At 42.9% G+C, this 20,159-nt stretch overlaps 1 protein-coding gene and 1 long non-coding RNA gene across 3 annotated transcripts; both read right to left on the bottom strand.

Moving 5' to 3' along the window:
* Positions 1 to 675: 675 nt before the first annotated feature.
* LOC130185618 (uncharacterized) lies at positions 676 to 3,270 on the bottom strand. The gene is made up of 2 exons (XR_008830179.1): positions 2,479 to 3,270; positions 676 to 2,389 (listed from the first exon to the last, which is right to left on the bottom strand). It is a non-coding gene; the product is annotated as an uncharacterized LOC130185618 (long non-coding RNA).
* A 3-nt stretch (positions 3,271 to 3,273) lies between these two features.
* Positions 3,274 to 16,629, bottom strand: smurf1 (SMAD specific E3 ubiquitin protein ligase 1). Of its 2 annotated transcripts, none has more exons than XM_056402122.1 (18): positions 16,353 to 16,629; positions 10,599 to 10,637; positions 9,834 to 9,942; positions 9,600 to 9,733; positions 9,366 to 9,431; positions 9,131 to 9,206; positions 8,201 to 8,412; positions 8,002 to 8,086; positions 7,342 to 7,488; positions 6,716 to 6,944; positions 6,221 to 6,324; positions 5,626 to 5,740; positions 5,335 to 5,513; positions 5,109 to 5,246; positions 4,882 to 5,002; positions 4,499 to 4,700; positions 3,617 to 3,692; positions 3,274 to 3,527 (listed from the first exon to the last, which is right to left on the bottom strand). In XM_056402122.1, the coding sequence occupies exons 1-18, from the start codon at positions 16,405 to 16,407 to the stop codon at positions 3,428 to 3,430; spliced, it is 2,187 nt and encodes a 728-aa protein (XP_056258097.1). In that variant the 5' UTR covers positions 16,408 to 16,629; the 3' UTR covers positions 3,274 to 3,427. The 2 variants fall into 2 exon arrangements, with proteins under 2 accessions (XP_056258097.1, XP_056258096.1); XM_056402121.1 differs by having other exon boundaries at positions 3,617 to 3,701.
* Positions 16,630 to 20,159: the final 3,530 nt, after the last annotated feature.

Consider the following 20,159-nt stretch of genomic DNA (forward strand, 5'->3'; position numbering starts at 1 on the left):
AAATAAATAAATAAAGAATCATTAAAAAAAATGAAAGAAAATTATATAGTATGATATAATTATATAATTTAAAATGTCAAAATCATAAAGATAAATCATCACCAGTATTTTGAAATGACAAAGCTCTATATAAGATTTTAAAGTAAATCAATCAAAACCCCTGAAAATATGAAGACACTATAGATAGATAGATAGATATTTTATTGTTATTGCATATCAAGACATAACGAGGCTTATATACCATCCATGTAAATCAAACATCAATACATTCATGTTTATTAGAATCATTTAGCTATATAGAGCAAATATGTATTGACTCTAGAGCTGCAACAATTAGTTGATTAACTATTTTGATAATTATTTGAAATTTCTTTTGTCTTATGTGATAATAAATAAATATTAGACAACAGTTGGCTGCACAAAAGCAATTTCAAGAACTCACCCTCAGTTTTAGGAAATGGTGATGGTTATTTTTTCCCTATTGTTTACATTAAAAATAAATCATTTTCGATATTTTGTGGTCAAAACAATTAATCGAGTAAATAAACAAAGATTCATTGATAATGATTATTAGTTGCAGCCCTAGTTAATTAATTTGGATATTTCATTAGTTCACACTCAACTATCCACCAACACACAGAAAGGATGAAAAGAATGCACGTAACACAAGGCATGTATTTTCAATTTAATTTCTTTTAATATAATCTTATTTACATTGTATTTTTTCATAAATGTTTAGTACATAGTAAGTTACAATACTCTTGCATCCATTACACAGTGAACTCAGAACCTAGAAAATGCAGATTGAAATGATACTGCTTAACAGTCTCCAATCTACAACAGATCCCGACGTTTTCCACATTACTCGCTCAACATTTAGGTTTTTGATTTCATTCACTTCTATGGAAAATTAATGACTGTAAAGAGACTTTGTTCATTCATGGTGGTCTTGAGGAGAATGACTACTTTTTCTAACTTTCAGGCTATTGACAAAAAGAGACAGGCAGAGAAACATCAGGGCCACAGAGAAATAAAAAAAGGTTGGTGAGATGGATGATGAAACATGTATGAAAGGCTTTTGAGATTTTATTATACATGTCACATACAACCGAAGAATTCCTGAAGCTGACTCCTTCTTTCCATCCGTCGTGGCTCATTTTGAAAAAAAAAAAAAAAAAATATCCAGGACGTGTCCTCGGTCCTCTCCGTAACGTCAGTAGAGTTAGATTTTAAAATTAGGCCTGGGAAAGTCGATCCCTTTCACTTCAATAAATGTAACATGGCATTCAAAACACCAACACACCAACAGTTTCCATACACTGACAAGAGTATTTCACTGCAATAATATGAATGTTAAAAAAATGTAACGAAATTCAATAAAACCCACTTTGTGGATTACTTGAAATTGCAAGTGAACTGACCCTTCAACTCTGGTAGAGGGGGCGATGAAGAGATTAGTGTCGGCTCTTTGTAGAGCATATAGCAGCTTGGTCGGTAATCACTTAGTAATAAATAATAAAATATCAGAGTGGATCAGAGTGGTCGCAGATACAAACGGAAGAGACAAAGAGTTACCAAACAGAGGAGCAGGCTCATTTGATCATTTTTTACAGCGTAACTGGGTGCCATGCCTGACACACACACACACACTCTCTCTCTCTCTCACACACACACACACAAAATGTCCCGCTCTCACTCTCTGACATGCGCGCACACACACACACACATTCTGATACACGACAGTGGTTAAACATGAAGCATGAATACTAGTCAGTCAATCAGCTTGTGAGACAGAAAGACAATCAGTCCCCGCCTTGTTCTTCACACATCTGACTTCAACGTCTCTGTTCGCAGGCTCATATGCGATTGGCTGATTGTGTCCGGACACTCGAGCACGACCGTCTTGAGTCTTGTGGCGGTTAGACATTCTGAAGAATGACATCATAGCTTGTTAAAACTGAAGGATAAAAATGCTTCTTCAAAACATCTGAAAAATTTTTAAAATACTTTTCTTTTTTTGTTTTGTTTGTTTGTTTGTTTTTTCTTCTTTCTTTCTTTCCCCTCCTGCTGTGCTTCCTCCTTTAACCCCCAACAGTTCGGTGGTGAAGAGGTGGCAAGAGGCCGTGTGTGTGTGTGTGTGTGTGTGTTCTCGTGATGCTTGGCTGCTCTGTATACTCTGTGTATACTTGATATTCTGTCGAGGCGTGTGTATGTGTAAAATGTCAAATAGTTGGTGTGCAAGCACAAGTGTGACTGTGTGTATGTTGGTTTTTTTTGGTTGCGGATTCATCACTCCACAGCGAAGCCGCAGGTCTCCTCCACAGCCGTCAGCAGTTTCTCATAAAGTTTCTCGTAAGACTCGTAGGGAGGGATGTCTATCCTGTTGAAACTGAACACACAGAGGAACAATCAGTGACTTCGAGGCCTGACACAAATGTAGATATCAGGGGAACATTTTTGTCTCTTGAGCGTCCTCACCATGTGTGAGCCTTGGGCAGGTTGTCTGTGTTGGCGTCTATCAAATGGATGGTAAAGAGCCTTGGTCCTGCAGAACCTGTAGAGCCTTACACACATACATTCTAGTTATCACTGCTCTACTCTGGTTCACAGAGCATGACTCAGTATTTAAACAATTACATTTCTCATCAAATGGTAGAATCATTTCTTTTCACTGGCCTGCAGCTGTGTGTGTGTGTGTGTGTGTGTGTGTGTGTGTGTGTGTGTGTGTGTGTGTGTGTGTGTTTGTGTGTGTGTTCGCATCAGAGTTTCAGCGTTTTGTTCATGCTGGGCAAGAAACCACCTGTCACAACACTCACATGCCTCTCCACTGATCTTATACAAAACACAACAGGACACAAACGAGTTTCTGAAACCATCAAAGGAAACTTGTGATATTTTCTTAATTTGGAGCCTTTGCCGACACAGTCGAACATTTGAACTGAATTGTTTTTTACAGACTTTTATGTAAGTTTTCTAAAGGTAAAGTGCAGGATGTGAGTGTGAAGAACAACATACACATTAAATCAGGATTCATTATCTGCATGTGATCAAAGATAACCGACTTGCGTGGACGTCGCTAACAGCAAGAAATCTCCTAATGAATCTACAGCTACAACAACTGATCATCAATGAATCAGTCGAACAACAGAAATTTAATTTGCTGTTTCCACATTCTTCAGAATATCTTTGGATTGTTGAATGGACAAAATACGACTCTGTCAAATTAAAATGTGTGTGTGTGTGTGTGTGTGTGTGTGTGTGTGTGTGGTGTGTGTGTGTGTGTGTTCTCGTGATGCTTGGCTGCTCTGTATACTCTGTGTATACTTGATATTCTGTCGAGGCGTGTGTATGTGTAAAATGTCAAATAGTTGGTGTGCAAGCACAAGTGTGACTGTGTGTATGTTGGTTTTTTTTGGTTGCGGATTCATCACTCCACAGCGAAGCCGCAGGTCTCCTCCACAGCCGTCAGCAGTTTCTCATAAAGTTTCTCGTAAGACTCGTAGGGAGGGATGTCTATCCTGTTGAAACTGAACACACAGAGGAACAATCAGTGACTTCGAGGCCTGACACAAATGTAGATATCAGGGGAACATTTTTGTCTCTTGAGCGTCCTCACCATGTGTGAGCCTTGGGCAGGTTGTCTGTGTTGGCGTCTATCAAATGGATGGTAAAGAGCCTTGGTCCTGCAGAACCTGTAGAGCCTTACACACATACATTCTAGTTATCACTGCTCTACTCTGGTTCACAGAGCATGACTCAGTATTTAAACAATTACGTTTCTCATCAAATCTCAAGTTCAGCAAACGATTAGTCGACAATGGTAGAATCATTTCTTTTCACTGGCCTGCAGCTGTGTGTGTGTGTGTGTGTGTGTGTGTGTGTGTGTGTGTGTGTGTGTGTTTGTGTGTGTGTTCGCATCAGAGTTTCAGCGTTTTGTTCATGCTGGGCAAGAAACCACCTGTCACAACACTCACATGCTTCTCCACTGATCTTATACAAAACACAACAGGACACAAACGAGTTTCTGAAACCATCAAAGGAAACTTGTGATATTTTCTTAATTTGGAGCCTTTGCCGACACAGTCGAACATTTGAACTGAATTGTTTTTTACAGACTTTTATGTAAGTTTTCTAAAGGTAAAGTGCAGGATGTGAGTGTGAAGAACAACATACACATTAAATCAGGATTCATTATCTGCATGTGATCAAAGATAACCAACTTGCGTGGACGTCGCTAACAGCAAGAAATCTGCTAATGAATCTACAGCTACAACAACTGATCATCAATGAATCAGTCGAACAACAGAAATTTAATTTGCTGTTTCCACATTCTTCAGAATATCTTTGGATTGTTGAATGGACAAAATACGACTCTGTCAAATTAAAATGTGTGTGTGTGTGTGTGTGCGCATGTGTGTGTGTGTGTGTGTGTGTGTGTGTGTGTGTGTGTGTGTGTGTGTGTGTGTGTGTGTGGCGTCTGAGCCAGTCCATGACCCACCCTGCAGCGCCTTGAAACCCTGTAGTGGGACCCTGGTGGAGCCTGTGACAAACTGCAGCAGGCGTCCTCTCCTTTCCTCGCTGAAGGCCTCCACCGCCTGCCAGAACCACCGCACCACGTTGCTTTCACTTGTGCAATGCTTCAGGCGGGTGTTTGTCTTCCAGTCTGCAAGGTCGATCTTCCCCAGTCCGCCGATGATCAACTGGACGAGGGGGAGAGGAGCAGATTCAGCCGACAGAAACACAAAAAAACGAAGAATACAAAACGAAATAACACTGAGGTGGATGGTTTTTTTATGGTTCTCCTCTTTCTGTTCCCAAAACTAGAAAAAAAAAAAAAAATAGACCATGTGCAAACGTTCTCAGTTCAGACAGAACACGTACCTCAAGTTCTTTATGGTCAAAAGGTTTGAGGAGGTGCTGGGGGATGAGCTCACTGAATCCCTTCTGCAGAGCCAGAAACTGGGCTTCAATTCCTCTCATAAACCTCCAGTTCACATAAAGTCTGAGAAAAAACACAAACACAAACGATGCAGGTCAAATAAATACACTGTAATAAACTTAAACCTAAACTCTCTGTATCTGGAACATAATCGTCTCGTTGTTTTTACCTCACGTATTCTTTCTTGTTCTCCTCAGTGACGGGGATATTACGGCCGTTAGGTTTGAGTTCATGTTGTAAAAACTTTCCAAAGGCGTTGTGCTCCACGCAGAACGTGTGGTCGAGGACTGAAGTGATGTCGTTCTCTCTGCGTGAAGAGAGTTGGAGTGAGTAACACTGACACAGAGAGGTTTTGATGATAAAAGAAAGCTCTGAGGGATTCGACCGGTTCTCACAGTATCCAGACGAGGCTCTTGTGCAGCTCCGGGTCGGTGGTCTCCAGGTCGTTGAGCTGGATGGGTTTGCCTAACAGCTGTTTGTAGAAGGGCAGCGTGAAGCTCCCGTTGATGTAGTGACCGTGGAAAACCGCGAGGCCCATCACACGACCCACAAAGTGGAAATACGACAGGTGGTCCTGAAAGGAAGCAACACAAAGAGAGACGCCGACAGACAAGAGAGCGTCAGAGGTTATTCAGTTCAGCTGCGACGTGCTTCATGTGTGCGAGCGCGCCTTTGTGTGAACTCACGGGGTTGATGGAGGAGTCGGGGTTGATCTGTAGTGTGTAGATGTTGTCTGTGGAGTACTGGAACAGGCCGTAATAGGGGTTCAACATTTCATGACACAGCAGGTACAGCCACTCCCTATAGACAACCACCACAGGGTTAACACATGTTCAGAAGATGTTCACAGAGAGTCAAGAAAAACAAGAGTGAAACCAGTGCAGATCTGTGGTCTCATGTTTCTTTAAGAATATTATATTTGCCAGTTATTACTACAGATTAATGAGGAGAGGGAAAAATGACATTTATTTATTTATGTCATCACCTATTTCACATTATGAACACTCAACTTTCCTTTTGATAACTTGTCACTGTTACTGAACCTAAAGCTAAAGAGGAAGGTGAATACTGTGAGGAGTGACCGTCGCCGAGCCGGGCAGCCGTAAAACCAACCACAGTCTGCACCAGGTGAGTTCACTGACTAACGAGTGTGGTTTTACACAACACCCTGAAAGTTTTATTCTTAAGAAGCTGTAAATTACTTAGGAAGCTTTTTTTTTTTATTTTGCATTACTTCATTTTCTCATGCACGTGCGCACTTCAGTTACTACTCTCCATTACCTGGCCACCCCGCCGTAGTCCAGACCCTCCTCTCCCCTGAACTTCACCATCAGACGCTTCTTCAGGTCTTTGGGCCTCATCTTCATGATCTGCCGATACGACTCCTTAACAACGCGCACACACGCACACACACACATTAATACATATATCAACAGACACACATTATCACAAACAAAGGAAACAATAAGTGATCCACAACACAGCTCTTTCTCTCACTGATGTTCTGCTCCGCTGTTTATTAATAGGCACAATCAGTGCTGCCTTTGTGTTCGTCCACAGAGAGCAGACACTGAAAGAATGGTTTGTTGTGACTGGTGTAGGAGTCAGGAGGAGTGTGGATGTGTCTGTATAAATGGAAACTTTCACAGTACCCCCCCCACCCACACACACACACACACAGCATTCGTACAACCGTCTGATCTGTCTGCGTGTTGGTATGAGAGAGACGGCATGAGGAAGAAGGGAGGAGAGAGAGAGAGAGACGTTGTGTCCCACCTCGAAGATCTCCTCCCGGGAGACCTCGATGCGACAGTGTCCCGCCTGCGGCTGCTGCAGCGACAGCTCGTGCCGGAGCAGCTTCAACTTATGGACCAGGTCTCGCTCGTAGCGCGCTGCCACATCCCCGTCTCCTCCTCCGCCTCCGCCCACCCCTCCGCCTCCCCCCTCCTCACCCCCCACATCCATCTGGGGGGCTTGGGAGGATTCCTTTGCTTGGGATTGCTGGCTGGAGACGGGAACAAGCAGAGGAGTAGGAGGACAGGGGTGGGGGGGGCAACATGAGGAGAGGGAAGGACGCCAGGCGAGAGATGAGTTGACAGAAAGGGGGGAAAAAAAGAGCAGACTGGATTACACACTATGCATCGGCCTCGAGCAGCTAAATCTGTTGTAAACCCACATTTCTGTAAATCACACGATTCAGCATCATCAACAGAGCTGATGACTGTTAGTAGGTCACGCTCAGATCCAGTCTGAGTTCAGCATTATAACAGTGACAGATTAGATTAACAACAGATTAGTCTTGAATCCACTTTTTGAGTCAGAGATGTCTGCCACACAGGTGAAGCCTGAGTCTGCCATATGGGACTTTTTCCAAGTGTGTGTGTGTGTGTGTGTGTGTGTACCTGATAATCGTGTGTAAGCGTGGGTCTGTGAACTGTGTGGTTCGGTTATTGTGGTCCACAAAGTAGATCCGGCCGGACACGGTGCTCCGGACCTCCCAGCCCACCGGCAACGGCCCAAGCTCCTCGCAGCTCACGCTGGCCAGGTCCCTGCAGCAGGGACAAGGAACCAGACTGAGACGACTTCTCCACAACACTTGTAATCCTACATACTGTGTGTTCTTAAATCCACCATACTGACCTAGACCCAGTCTCAGGGGGGGCCAAGGAAATAACCTGAGTCATTTCCCTTAATCTGTTGGATGTAATTAGTGCAGAACAAAATAAGGACAACATGGACTTTCAGTCTAAAGACTACCAGGGGACAGCTTGAAGCATTTTCGCTCTTCTTCTGTGAAGTGGCGCGTGAAGAGATGCCGACAGGAAAGACATTTTCGTACTTTTCTAAATCCATGTCTCGACTTGAATGTGAAGTTTCCCCAGTCATGAAGACAGAATAATCCTTTAAATAACAGCATTACAAAAGATGCTACTGTGTATACCTGCTGTTATATTATCCTCCGCTGCTGCCATGACCTACTTTCTCAGCATGGTTTATTCAAGGTTCATCTCTTTTCAGGTTGTGCTTGGAGTAGATGTAAGTAAAGTGGGGTGTAATCGTACCGCGGTATCCGGGGGTCGTGCCAGGTGCTGACGCCTGTCTGTGTGTGGAGGAAGTACACCTGGCCCTGCACTGTTGTTCGCTGCTCTGTTGGTAAAAAGAAAACAAAGAAAGATGTTACACGACGCTGTGAATTAGCCCGGAGACATTTAGGATCAAATAAATATTAAGAGTAAAAGCAACATTTGGTGTTTGACGGACCGTATCCCTCTGGTAGGTCAGGCGGTTGGTGCCCGTGAGGTCTGTTCTGAGGGGTGTGGCCATGGCCTCTGGAGTCCTGCCCTCTGATTCGCTGGGTTTGAAGACGGCTCTCCTGACTGGGCGAGTCAAGCCGGCAGTTCCCGCCCCCTGCCGCACCAGTGGAGTCGGAGTACGGCAGCGGCTCTTCACTGAAACATCCCTCGAACACGGGCCTACACACACACACACACACACACACACACACAGAGAGAGACACACACACACTTCACTGAAGTCTTGTTTTCTCTGTTTTACTGGAATCACATGATAGGCCAACTGCTTTTTATTTGGAACTCATACAAACAAAAACAAACAAATGATGATTATGACTGAACGGATACAGAACGAACAAACATCCGAAACGGGTCTCAGTCCCACTTCACATGAGATCTCAGAATGACGTCGTCAGAAGAATTTAATCACTTAACATCGTTCGTCCTGTATTACATTACATTATACAGACGGATAAAACCTGGACCTGAATACATTTATTCACAAACATAACAAATGCAAAGTGCTTCCAGACAGGACACAAGTCGTCACTGACTGAGCTCATGAGTGTGAAAACTCCCAGTCAGAAATTTTCTGGCTAAATGTGGAACCATCTTTAGGAAGAATGGGGTTTCCATCCCTCAGGAAAATAAAGCATTTAGAAATTTACTAAATTTGAGGCTGAAATTAGTTTTTAAAAACTTCAAAAATAAACACTGAATGTGACATTCCCAAAGACCAAAACAAGAAGCATCATTATCTCCAACTCACAACTTGAGAAACACTCCACAATACTCTCTGAAACATATTCAAACAATTACTACTGTGACAATAACCGACTGTTTCTCTAGACTCCCACTATGTGACACTGGCAGCATGAAAGTCTGGTGACACACTCACCCATCGTTTTCCAACAGTCCTCTGCAGTCCACCACAGGCCCTCCGCTGCCAATGCGGTCTCGTGTCTGCAAGCTCACTGGAAACAGGCAGGTGGTAAAGGTCAGAGTGATGACAGTGTGACAGAGAGGGAGGGCAGGACATGAGCAGGGTGAGAGAAAAGTGACACCGAGAGAGCGAGCGAGCGAGAGAGAGAGAGAGAGAGAGGATATAAGTGTATCTGTGCGTCCAGCCTTACCTACAATCTGCCCCCGCACTGCGTCGCTGTCCGACGGGTTGAGCTTACAGAGATCTAGACGCTGGTCTGGAAGGAGAGGGGAAAGGAAACGCATCAAAAACCCAAAAGCTTTTTTCTTTGTTGTCGTTTTATTTCTCACTTGACACAAATGTGCTTCATTAACGGTGTAACACTTTCTGCAACGTGTGTGAGGCTGTATGTAAAAAAAAAAAAAACATATAACGAGAGACTTACATCCTGTGTCTTTTAGCCTGCTGATAGCATTGGAAAGAAGTCGTATGCAGCCCAGGAATCCGGCCCCCTGTCGTTTATGGATCTTTTTGTGGTTCCATATACTGATGGTGATGGAGTCTGTCTTTCCAATGTAGCTGAAAGAGAGAAAGAGAGACGTCAATAGGCAAATCTTTAAACGAATGAAAACCAGCATTAACCATTAGACTGGTTGTGAGTGCGGTGCAAGACACTCACAGGTCGTAGTGCTGATTCCATTTGGGGTCCAGTGTGCTCTTGACTGTGTCTGTCGAGTGGCATTGACCCGATCCATCCACCACAACTTTGGCAAATGGATCTGGCAGGCCTGCATAAACATAACTCAAATTAATTGTTTGCATCCACCAAATTAACTCACAGAGATGGACAGATAATGACAGAGTGCTGCTTGTAACACTCCCCACAATAAAGCTCTCCATTACTGCCGACATTCAGCTGAATCTGATTCTGTTCTGTGTCTTTCTGGGACTGTTCTGCAGTGTGCAGTCCTCTCACCCAACAACAACATATCCTTTTTGCCTGACACTGTTATTAACAGCATCTGGACAGCACTGTTGAATCATGGGATGGAGATAGAGGTGGAAGATAGTGAAATATTAGGTGGAACAACTCCAAAAAAACAAACAACAAAAAAAAAAAACCCTAACCTGGCATATTCACAAACTCTGAGAACATGAACAAACACCTCATTGTGGGTTGATCGCTGCAGTGTGTGCAGGCGGCTAAACTTGTTATTATGCTGCTATCACAGGTCAACAGTTAACCTCCCTGCTGTGAAGGGCACGGTGGGAATGCATAGTACGACCACGGCACAACACAACACAGCATGACCAATGCAAACTATCTTACAGTGTTGCTGTTCATGGCAAACAAACAGATCCTTACAGAAACACAGCATTTCATCACGCTCACCATACTGTCACAATTCATGCACATGAAAATAAGCAGAGTAGAGGTACTTACGAAAGAAGTCTTTCTTTGCGAGGTTCTTGGCACATAATACTGCAAAACAAAAAATCATTATGAACAAAATGCCACACACACACACACACACAGAAATATGTAAATGATCTCAGAGTGTGTAGGCTGCCACAAATGGATGCTGGTGCAGATAAAAACATCTGAGGAGGAAGACTGTTGGTTAGGATAATATATGAATGCCAGGGGATGGTAATGAGCGGGAAAACTTATGTGACATGCAGACAGAGTGAGCAGTAAAGTATAGGCTAGTGTCAGGACCATTGCACACACACACACACACACACACACACACACACACACACACACACACACACACACACACACACACACACACACAGGCCGCCCACAGTGAGAGTGGCAGATTGCCTTCTCTGCCACATCATCTTGTGGACTCAAGAAAGCAGCGCTCAAACTGACCAAGACTTTGTAGGTCTGTGCGAAGTGTTTAGTTTATTGTGTGTGTGTGTATGTGTGATTTCCAGACGGCCTTTATGGTGCGACAGCTGGCATGTGTAACTGGAGTTTAGCTCTGCTGTAACATTAAAAAAACAAAACAAAACGAGTGAACCACCATAAGCTAATTTTTAGAAACACGCTCATGTCCAGTCACAAGCACGAGTCTGGATTACAGGGCAGCGTGGACACAAAACAACAACAAGCAGCTGGTTTGTGTTCACGGCTGATGTAACGCACTCCAAAACAAGGTGAACTACAATAATATTTACACTGCATGTTGTAATGCCCAATTCTGGATGTTTGCATATGGGCCCGTTATTGGAAACTTAATGTGGTCAAAGAATGTAAGTAAACGTACTAAATTAGCTATAGAAGAAAAAACAGACTGAAGGAAGCTGTGGTCAGAGTCTTAAACACTGTGTGAGAGCAATTTAATTCCCTTAAAACTACAGTTGGTTACTTTCATAAACTAACACTGACAATTCATTGAGATAAACTGCCTTGTTTTATAGCCAGAAACAAGTAGGAGAATCTGACTCCCATTTTTCCTCTCTCTTTTTTCTGGGCTCTTCTCTTTCAAAATAAGACAAATGGGAGCAGATCTGACCAGCGAGGTGGGATGTGTAACCATATTATGTCAATCGCCTGTTTCCAGTTCGGGTCGTGAAAAGTGTCTTCTCATAAATTGCTATGAATTTCTCAAGGTTTAGTTTCCTTCCGGAAATATCTACATGAGCCTCTTTGAAAACAATTGCCGCTGAAACAACTAATCGACTAATCAATTAGTCTGATTTTTCTAATTTTCTCTCTTCAAAGTGACAGTGAATTAAATATCTATTTTAGACTGTTAGCTGAATTAGGACAGCTAGCTGAATATGTCACCTCGGGCACTGGAAGATTATAATTAACAATTTTCTGACATTTCTTTCTTTTAGACAAAATAATTACCAGATTAATCAAGAAAGTAACTGTCGGATTAATTAATAAAGACAATAATTGTTAATTGCGATCTTAACTACAACCTGTGCTTCGAACAAAGGTGGGGGTGATACTGGCAGCGTTTCAGAAATGCAGATTTGTGGGGCCGTCTTGGCTCAGAGGAACAAAAGCAATCTCACGATCTATTCACACTGGTGCTAAGTGACTTGCTTCAGCACCTAAACCGTGATCATAGCTTTGAGATCCAATTAAAATCTGGCACAATTTGGTTTGGCCCAGACATCAACCTAGGAAGTTAGTCAGTCGGCCGGCGGTTTGGGATGTGGTAACTGTGGTTGCGTAGATGTGTCTGGTGTAGCCTGGTCTATTTCCTGTGATTAACCCATGGAGAATGGCTGCAGGATATCCTTCCCTCTTCCTCATCAACCCCTTCCATTCCTCCTCCTCCTGACTCACACATTCCTCGCCGAGACCTCATCTTTTCTACACAGACACAATGAAAGAAACACAGCGACAGAGAGAAAGAGAGAGAGAGAGAGGATCAAGTCTCTGGTTTGCTCCTGCCTCCTTTTCCAGACTAGCAGGAGAGGACTTTCTCTGTCACTGTCACCGCTGTGCTCTCCTCCTCCTCCCCCTCTCCCCCTCCAATCTCTCGCCAGAGGAAAGAGACACCCCTAATTTCACCCCATCGCCCCCCCCCCCCCCCCCCCCTCCCCTCTCCGCCTCTTGACCAGCTCTTCTGTGGCACTGAATGTGTGACAGGCCCTTTCTCTGCATCTCAGGAAATTCCTCATCCTGCCAAGGTCATGGCTGGTAAAGACACACACACAGCCGCAGCTCAGCTCCTTCTCAATTTCCCCCTACTGCTGCTTTCTTTTTTGGCATTTATGTCCTCTCTTTAAAAAAAAAAAAAACCCTGAGAAACAGGGGAAGAGGCAGCGGGGCGACGATTTCTATTCATCCAATGTTGAGGGAACGAGCAGAAACAGTTCAAGGGAGATGATGAAAAACTGAGCTTCTTCTGAACCACGGTTGCAGCTCCTCGGGGGAATTTGAAGTCGCAGCACGTTTGTAGCACAATCAACAATCTCACAAATATTTCAAGAGTTTGCAATTTTGTTCCAGTCTTGCACGTTAACCGGGGAGAACGCTCAATATTCTTTAGGTAAATGACAAGACCCATAAAACTGTAGAAGCTCAGAAGTTCATTAAAACTTCCTAAATCACAGATAATGGTCGAACACTTTGGCAAAGATGCCAAGATGCTGTACGCTGAGATTAATAATCTTGATCACAGATCTGGCAGAAAAAATGACATATAGTAAAATCCTTACGGAGCCGACAAGACTCTGCTGTTTTAAAATGCACACACAGATTTACAAGTGAACTCGACTGGCCCATGGGAGATTACAACAATGTCATTTCCTGTTTAACCTTTTTTTTTTATTCCTTCACTCTATTTCCTTTAGTTAGTCTTTATTCTCACACTCTTCTGCCCTCTTTCCAGCCCCCCCCCCCCCCTCTCGTGAGCAGCACCTGCTGTCCTGGCGTTTCCCCGTGTTGGTGCTTGGACAAGTCGCTGTCCAATCCGACTACCTGGCACCAAACCCTGAGCAGCACGTGGTGCTTACATGAGCAAATTAACATTATCCTGCTGAAATACTTTTTTTTTTTCTTCATTTAATTCATTTGACCGCATTTTTCAAAAGAAAAACACCCCATTTATTTCAAAACAGACGCACATCTTCCCTTTACTTTCTGACCCTTTTATTTCCTGCATTGTCCTGATCATGTTCGAGCATTCAAACCACACTTTTCACAATCTCAAAAATCATACCCACCAATCAACGTCAACAAATCAACATCAAAACATTACTAAAAGGTCTCAACACAAACAGCAGTATCATTAATATTCCTAAACAAAGCATATATATTATACATGTTCCATTGAATGGGAAAGTGGGCTCCCACCGCATGTGAGTATGTAAATAAAACTTAAAATGGACGACAACTTATCAAAGAATAAATAAACAAGATTATTATTGTATTACGTAGGTGTTTCCCTTTAAAGTCTAATACTGTCCATTCACATCTCACTAAACCACATTACCTAAGGATAACGTGACACTTCTCTTACACCCAGAGCGCTTCTCCTTCAGCTATTTTAAGCTTATCCCCTAAAACTGATGACAGGGCCAGAAAGACACAACAATCACCTCTCAGTTGGCTAAAACACGTCTGTATAAACACAACCCAATCTCGGAAATGTGAGCCAATGTCAAACTTGCCTGGTCTTTGTTTGTGTCACTGCCACAGACACACAGGCTTTTCTGATGTAGGCCAAACAACCGCTCTCTCTGACAGACTAAACAGAGCGCAGGCCAGCCAGGCAGCATTGTGCTCCCATTGGCTCATCACACATTCCTCATCCAATTAGGATTCCACTCATACCTGTGGGGGCGGGACACAGGCAGGGGCAATAACCTCTATTTGCATCTAAGCCGAAATAATGAGTGACTGGTTTACACACATCCACATAGTATTGGACCTATTATAATCCCGATGGATTAGAGCATTATTAACGGTTTTTAGTAATTCCTAATAGGGGTTGACTATATTACTTTCTAGATTATTCGTTTGATTTACAAAATGAGATCAAGTAGTTAAAAATGTCCATTACACGTTCCCTGAGCCCATGGTGACATCTTCAAATTCCTTATTTTGTCTGGTCAACAGAGATTTAAAGCTTACTAATGAAAAAAAAAAATTGTAAAAGAGGAAATATTTACATTTGAGAAGCTGCAATCGGTGAGTTTTTACCAGTTTTGTTCAAACACTTCCTTACTCAAACAATTAATCGATAATCAAAATTGTTGGATTAATTTTCTACCATCTCCATTGTTAGAACTTTTGAATCTCTTCTGGATTTTGTCTCCTAACGTTTCAATCAGTTTTCTTTGCTCCTGTCCATTACTGTATGTTGTTATGTTTTCCGAGGTTTTCCTTTTCTTCTTACAGGGCTTGCGCTGGCACAGGAGCCAATTGAAACACTGGAAGTGATACTTTTTTATGCGGATAAACAGGTGAAAAAGCGTGTCAGATCTGTGAATGTTGTTTGCCAAAATGATGCCTGCTCTGCTATCTCAAAATCAAGTTCCACAAAAAGAGGAACAGAGTAGAAAAATAAGCAGTCAGCACACGGTGGACATTTTTAGCAGCACTTCAACAGCGTTTAGGACAGCACTTTGACTCAAAAGACATCCATCACAATCATACACTTGGAGTGCCCTCCTACCCTGCTCCATACAAACCACATCAAGTCAGCCAGCAAGAAAATTCTGGTGTGTTTACTCAAGTTTGAATCGGGAGAAGGACAAGGCGTCTGCCCAGCGGCGCAGAGTGGCCATTACCATTTGAATAGAGGCCCCTGGGTGCCCAGTGGGGTCACATTAGCTACAGTAAAAACCATTGTTCCAGCTGTGCATGTGAGTGAGCGAGTGTGAGCGTGTGTGTATGTGTGTGTGTGAGAGAGAGAGAGAGAGAGAGCAAGAGAGAGAGAGCAAGAGAGACTGTGATGTGCCCTACAGAGAAGAGTCTGACCCAATAACGAACAAAAATGTTAGAGTTGCGTACAGTGCACCCAAAGAAGCAAACGTGTCAAGCTTCTCTGGGGAAGGACAAGTTCTGTGAGTCAGACATTTGTCAAGCTGCAGCTGACACAGCAGCGAAACGCTAATCAATACTCATGGGTAAACTAGGCTAACATGTCAGATCTACCGACAAATCAATTTTCAGAGAGGCGGTTGTTCGACATTTGCTTTCATCTTTGATACAGAGCTCGTCGCATTCAGGTCAGGCGACGGGTTCGGCTTGTGGTCAGCCCCAAAAAATGGGTGTAACGTTAGCTAGCAAGCGTTAGCGGTCAACATTAACTACAATGTTACTATTAGCTAACGCTAGCTGGCTAAGAGGCAAGTGCTAGGAACTGATAAAGTTCCTGAACATGGCTTTCAAGGGTTGGTGTTTTTAGTGACCTAAAATCAGCTGACCAGTCGGACGTGTGAGCTGTGAAACCCACAGGACATTGGGCTGCTTCTTGACTGTCCTTTCGGTAATTTGCTTAGCATCTCAGCTAACAAGCTAGCACTTGTGCTTCTGTGTTTGCCACACAAAAACCGGATGTTTGGGCAAAAGGCAGACCCGAGAGCCCCAAAGACACTTCTCGGCGTCTTGTTAGCTTTGCTGATTTCTACACTTTACCACAGTGGTTAGAGGGTAAAACATTTGAGCTACAGTTAAAACATGCACCGTAAGCGCTTTCTTTCGGTCTCGTTTTTTTACCTGTCAGTCGGATTTTGATGCTGGACCCGTTCCTCCGAGTCCCAGGATTCGACATCACTCCGGGAAAAACGATCACACAAACTTCCCGTTGGAGTCTCCCAAAAACACAGTTTCGCCACTTAACGGGAACGCGAATAACTTCAGTTTAAAATCATGCGGTTTGTTTTTGTTTTCCTCACGGGTAATAATGTATTATTTCATGGCAAAGTCCTGCGCTCCTTCGAAACCCAACAACACGGGAGAACATTTTCGGGCAGGCTCAAGCACGTACTGACGTCATGTTCTTAACGGGTATAACGTTGCGTGCTCGCGTTTGGGAAGCGTGGGCGTGCCCGAGAAGGTACTTTCAAAGAGGCAAACCCTTTGGTTTTTACTTTTATTTTAGATTCTGTATCCTACATTACATTTAAAAAATTAAATTATTTCTGCTTATTGACATTAATTGACAATGTCTACGATTTTCTAATAACAAACAATCATATTATCAGTAAATATTTAACTGCAACAGGTTGATAAACAGATAACATATGAAATCAGTGATCAATGATGCATTTTGGTTCATTGACATGTACATGTTCGCTCACACATATAGCAAAATTTGTCTTTTACCAGCTGTTTAAACTAGTATTGATTTCTGTTTTCTGCTTTCTCCCAGTTCCCCAATAACTCCTTTAAGAGGCTACCACCAGCTCCTGGATGTTAAATCTCTATAATTTTACCCACTTTTATACATTTTATTCTCTTCTCCCAGATGATCTCCAGCAATCAATAAATAGTTGTTGTGTATTTCTCCTCAATAATCTCTCTGTTCAGAAGAGCTTGTTGTTTTTCAGATTTTACCCCTCCCACACCACTTTGTATTCAGTTTTCCATTATTTAACCATCAAGTCCAAAATATCAAAAGTAGTTCAAGTAAAAAAGGGTGGATGCCCCTTTTACATTATTTTTCAAATTTTCTTTATTGAAGAAACTGTTTAACGATGCATACCCCAAAAGAGTTTAAATATTATTAAATCTTTGATCCAAAATCTGTGTGGGAAAAATAGATTACTGACTTCCTTAAACAGATGTTAGGGTGTAAGATCAGCTTCACCTGTGGGAACAGAGACTAACAGTGTGTGTTAGTCACTGTGTTCACACAGTTTACAACTTTACATACTGCATCTTAATTAATATGATCAACATTTTAATGAAAAACCACCAGCCATAAAAAGAGTTGCCATTAAGGTAAATATGTTCATCCAAATAGTGAGAGGCGGCTCCTTCTTGAATGTTGGAGCTTCCCACAAGCACTTGAATGCAACGTGATGAAGACCAATAGTGGCTGCATGGCAGGTGAAGTAAATGCATCACTTTATCTAATATATGCTTTAAAAACTGTGTGTCAGGAATGTGAAGTATAGTGTGTGGTGGGCTGAAACACTGGTGCAGGCCGCTGAAGGCTGAGGGAGAGCTGGGTGGACGGGGATAACGGATGGAGGGATTTGGCTCTTGAGCAGCACCGGGTTTAGCTGCACGGCTGCTGTATTAGCTGCTGGAACAATGGACCCTCTCACCAGCCTGTTTACAGGGCACAGTAAATCCACATAAGCAGCGGACGGCTTGTCGGACACTAGACTTGGCTCACAAATACACACACACACACACACACACACACACTCACACACAAATGGGCATTTTTGAACTTCATATCCATTTTGTCTGAGTCTGGAAGTGATGACGTCACATCTTCCTCTTCAGTTATCTTTCTGTTCTAATCTGTTAAGTGACTTCTTCACATTTCTCATCTCCAACCGCGCTACATCTGTCCAGTTCCCACTTGTGTTTGTATGTATTTGTATGTTTAACTATGTCAACACTCCACAGGTGGCAGCACCACACACACACACACACACACACACACACACACACACGCACACACACAAATTAGTTTATCCCTCCAAAACGGTCATGTACAGCTGTTAGTATGATTATGTGATTATGTGTGTGTTGTGTGTATGTGTTCACATCTACATGTGTGTGTGTGTGGTGTGTGTGTGTGTGTGTGTGTGTGTATGTGTGTGTGCACATGTCTATGTGGTGTATGTACATGGTGTGTGTGTCATTCAAAGAGCCCCTGAGACCAGCTGAGTGTGTTCACAGCTACTTAGATAATTCCAATCATAGAGACAAAGTTAGTTATAGGCTACCTCTGGGAACACACACACACACACACACACACACACACACACACACACACACACGATTAATGAAGTCATTCTTTGCCCAGAACAGTCGGGAAATCCCATTGAGTAGTGAAATTAGGGTTTTTTTCTCTCACAAAAATATTTAAATAAAGGAAGAAGAAAACAGAAAACAGAAAAGAGGCTGAGAGAGGGAGGGGAAGAGAAGATGAAGAGAGAAAGTGATTTCACACACTCTGAAAATGGGTCATTTGCTCTGAAAATCAGTGTAATGCCAGAAAAGTCAGAATGAAATTGATTTAAAATCATTTAAACCTCCAACATAAATCTGTGCAGGAAAAGTATGAACTTATTATAGTCAAACTATTAACTCTCCTGAGGGTGATTCAGTGTGTGTGTGTGTGTGTGTGTGTGTGTGTGTGTGTGTGTGTGTGTGTGTGTGTGTGTGATTAGTGCCCCCTCTGGGGAACAGGAGCAACAGCTGCTTCAGTTCGGAGGAATCTACAGTGGAGCACATTTACACAACAGCAGTTCTCATCAACAGTTTTCAGCTTCTTGTTCTTTATCTGAAAATCTGGATTTTATGCTTCTTGAAGATTCTTCCATCATATCTATTCTATTGGTTACTCATTATTTACAGAATTGAAATTTTACATAAAAAATAACATGATAATCTCATAAAATACACAAGACTATGTTAAACCTTAAACTGGTGATGTTTTTGGCTTGTGACCCCCCCCCCCCCCCCCCCCCCCCGCAAAGATGTCTTCAGACTTCTCTGTTTGAGGCCTGAAGACGTCAAATTATCCAAGATTTCACAAAAGAAAACTTAGACACATATCCAAAAAATGAACACAAATGTGCGCAGCAGAACTTTCCCCCTCCCTCTCTGGAGGGAAGTCGACCTCTAGGTTGGGAAAGAAACTGGACCAAACCAGTGAGATGTTTATAAAACACTTAAAACTCGCTCCACCTTCACCAGCTGCAGTAAGATGCTGCTGACACTGATACGTCAGGGTTGAAAATCTAATAATGACGTAGAAAATAATATTTCACTTTCTGCCTGATGGGAACTTTAACTCGTTCACCTACTGAGACTTAAGAGTTTGAACCTTGAGGTTGTCGTACTCACAGGATGTGACGGCTTCTCCTGCCGCTGCGACAGTGATTCTACACAGAGGGAAGTTTCTGTGAAACGACGCTGTGGAGGACGCCTGAACCTCCCTCTCTTCACGTGTGTGAGTCACTCTGCCGGCCTTTACCTGACCTGAGCCCCGCCTCACAAACCTGTGCATGTTCCTCCCCTGTCCTGCGCCGTCCTCAAGGCGTCATGTAAAGATGACACACGATACACGTGTCCTGTTATGTGAGTAATAGTCGATCTTAAAGGATATTGATTTATTCAATAATAAATAGGGATTGGTCGGTCTGGAGAGCAGAGGATCAAGATTGCTCCAAGAATGCAAAAGATATTAAGAGAAAAAATTGCTTTCTCTGTGTGTCAGTGGTTTTAATTTAAGATGCCTTACTCATCCCTAATCCCATCAGGCGCACAAAGAGAGAGCAATTGATGGTGAAGAGCGGAGGCGGGGTGGGATGAAGATCGAGGTGTGGACGGGGCGGA

This window comes from Seriola aureovittata, chromosome 17 (genome assembly GCF_021018895.1).
Source record: "Seriola aureovittata isolate HTS-2021-v1 ecotype China chromosome 17, ASM2101889v1, whole genome shotgun sequence".
Classification (NCBI taxonomy): Eukaryota; Metazoa; Chordata; class Actinopteri; order Carangiformes; family Carangidae; genus Seriola; species Seriola aureovittata.

Excerpts from the sequence above, each read along its gene's own strand:
- smurf1 (XM_056402121.1), bottom strand. The coding sequence starts at position 16,407 with ATGTCGAATCCTGGGACTCGGAGGAACGGGTCCAGCATCAAAATCCGA. Across the intron at positions 7,489-8,001 it reads CACGACCCCCGGATACCGCG|GGACCTGGCCAGCGTGAGCT; the intron begins GTACGATTACAC and ends TCCCTGCTGCAG. Across the intron at positions 5,247-5,334 it reads AAGAGCCTCGTCTGGATACT|AGAGAACGACATCACTTCAG; the intron begins GTGAGAACCGGT and ends CTCTTCACGCAG.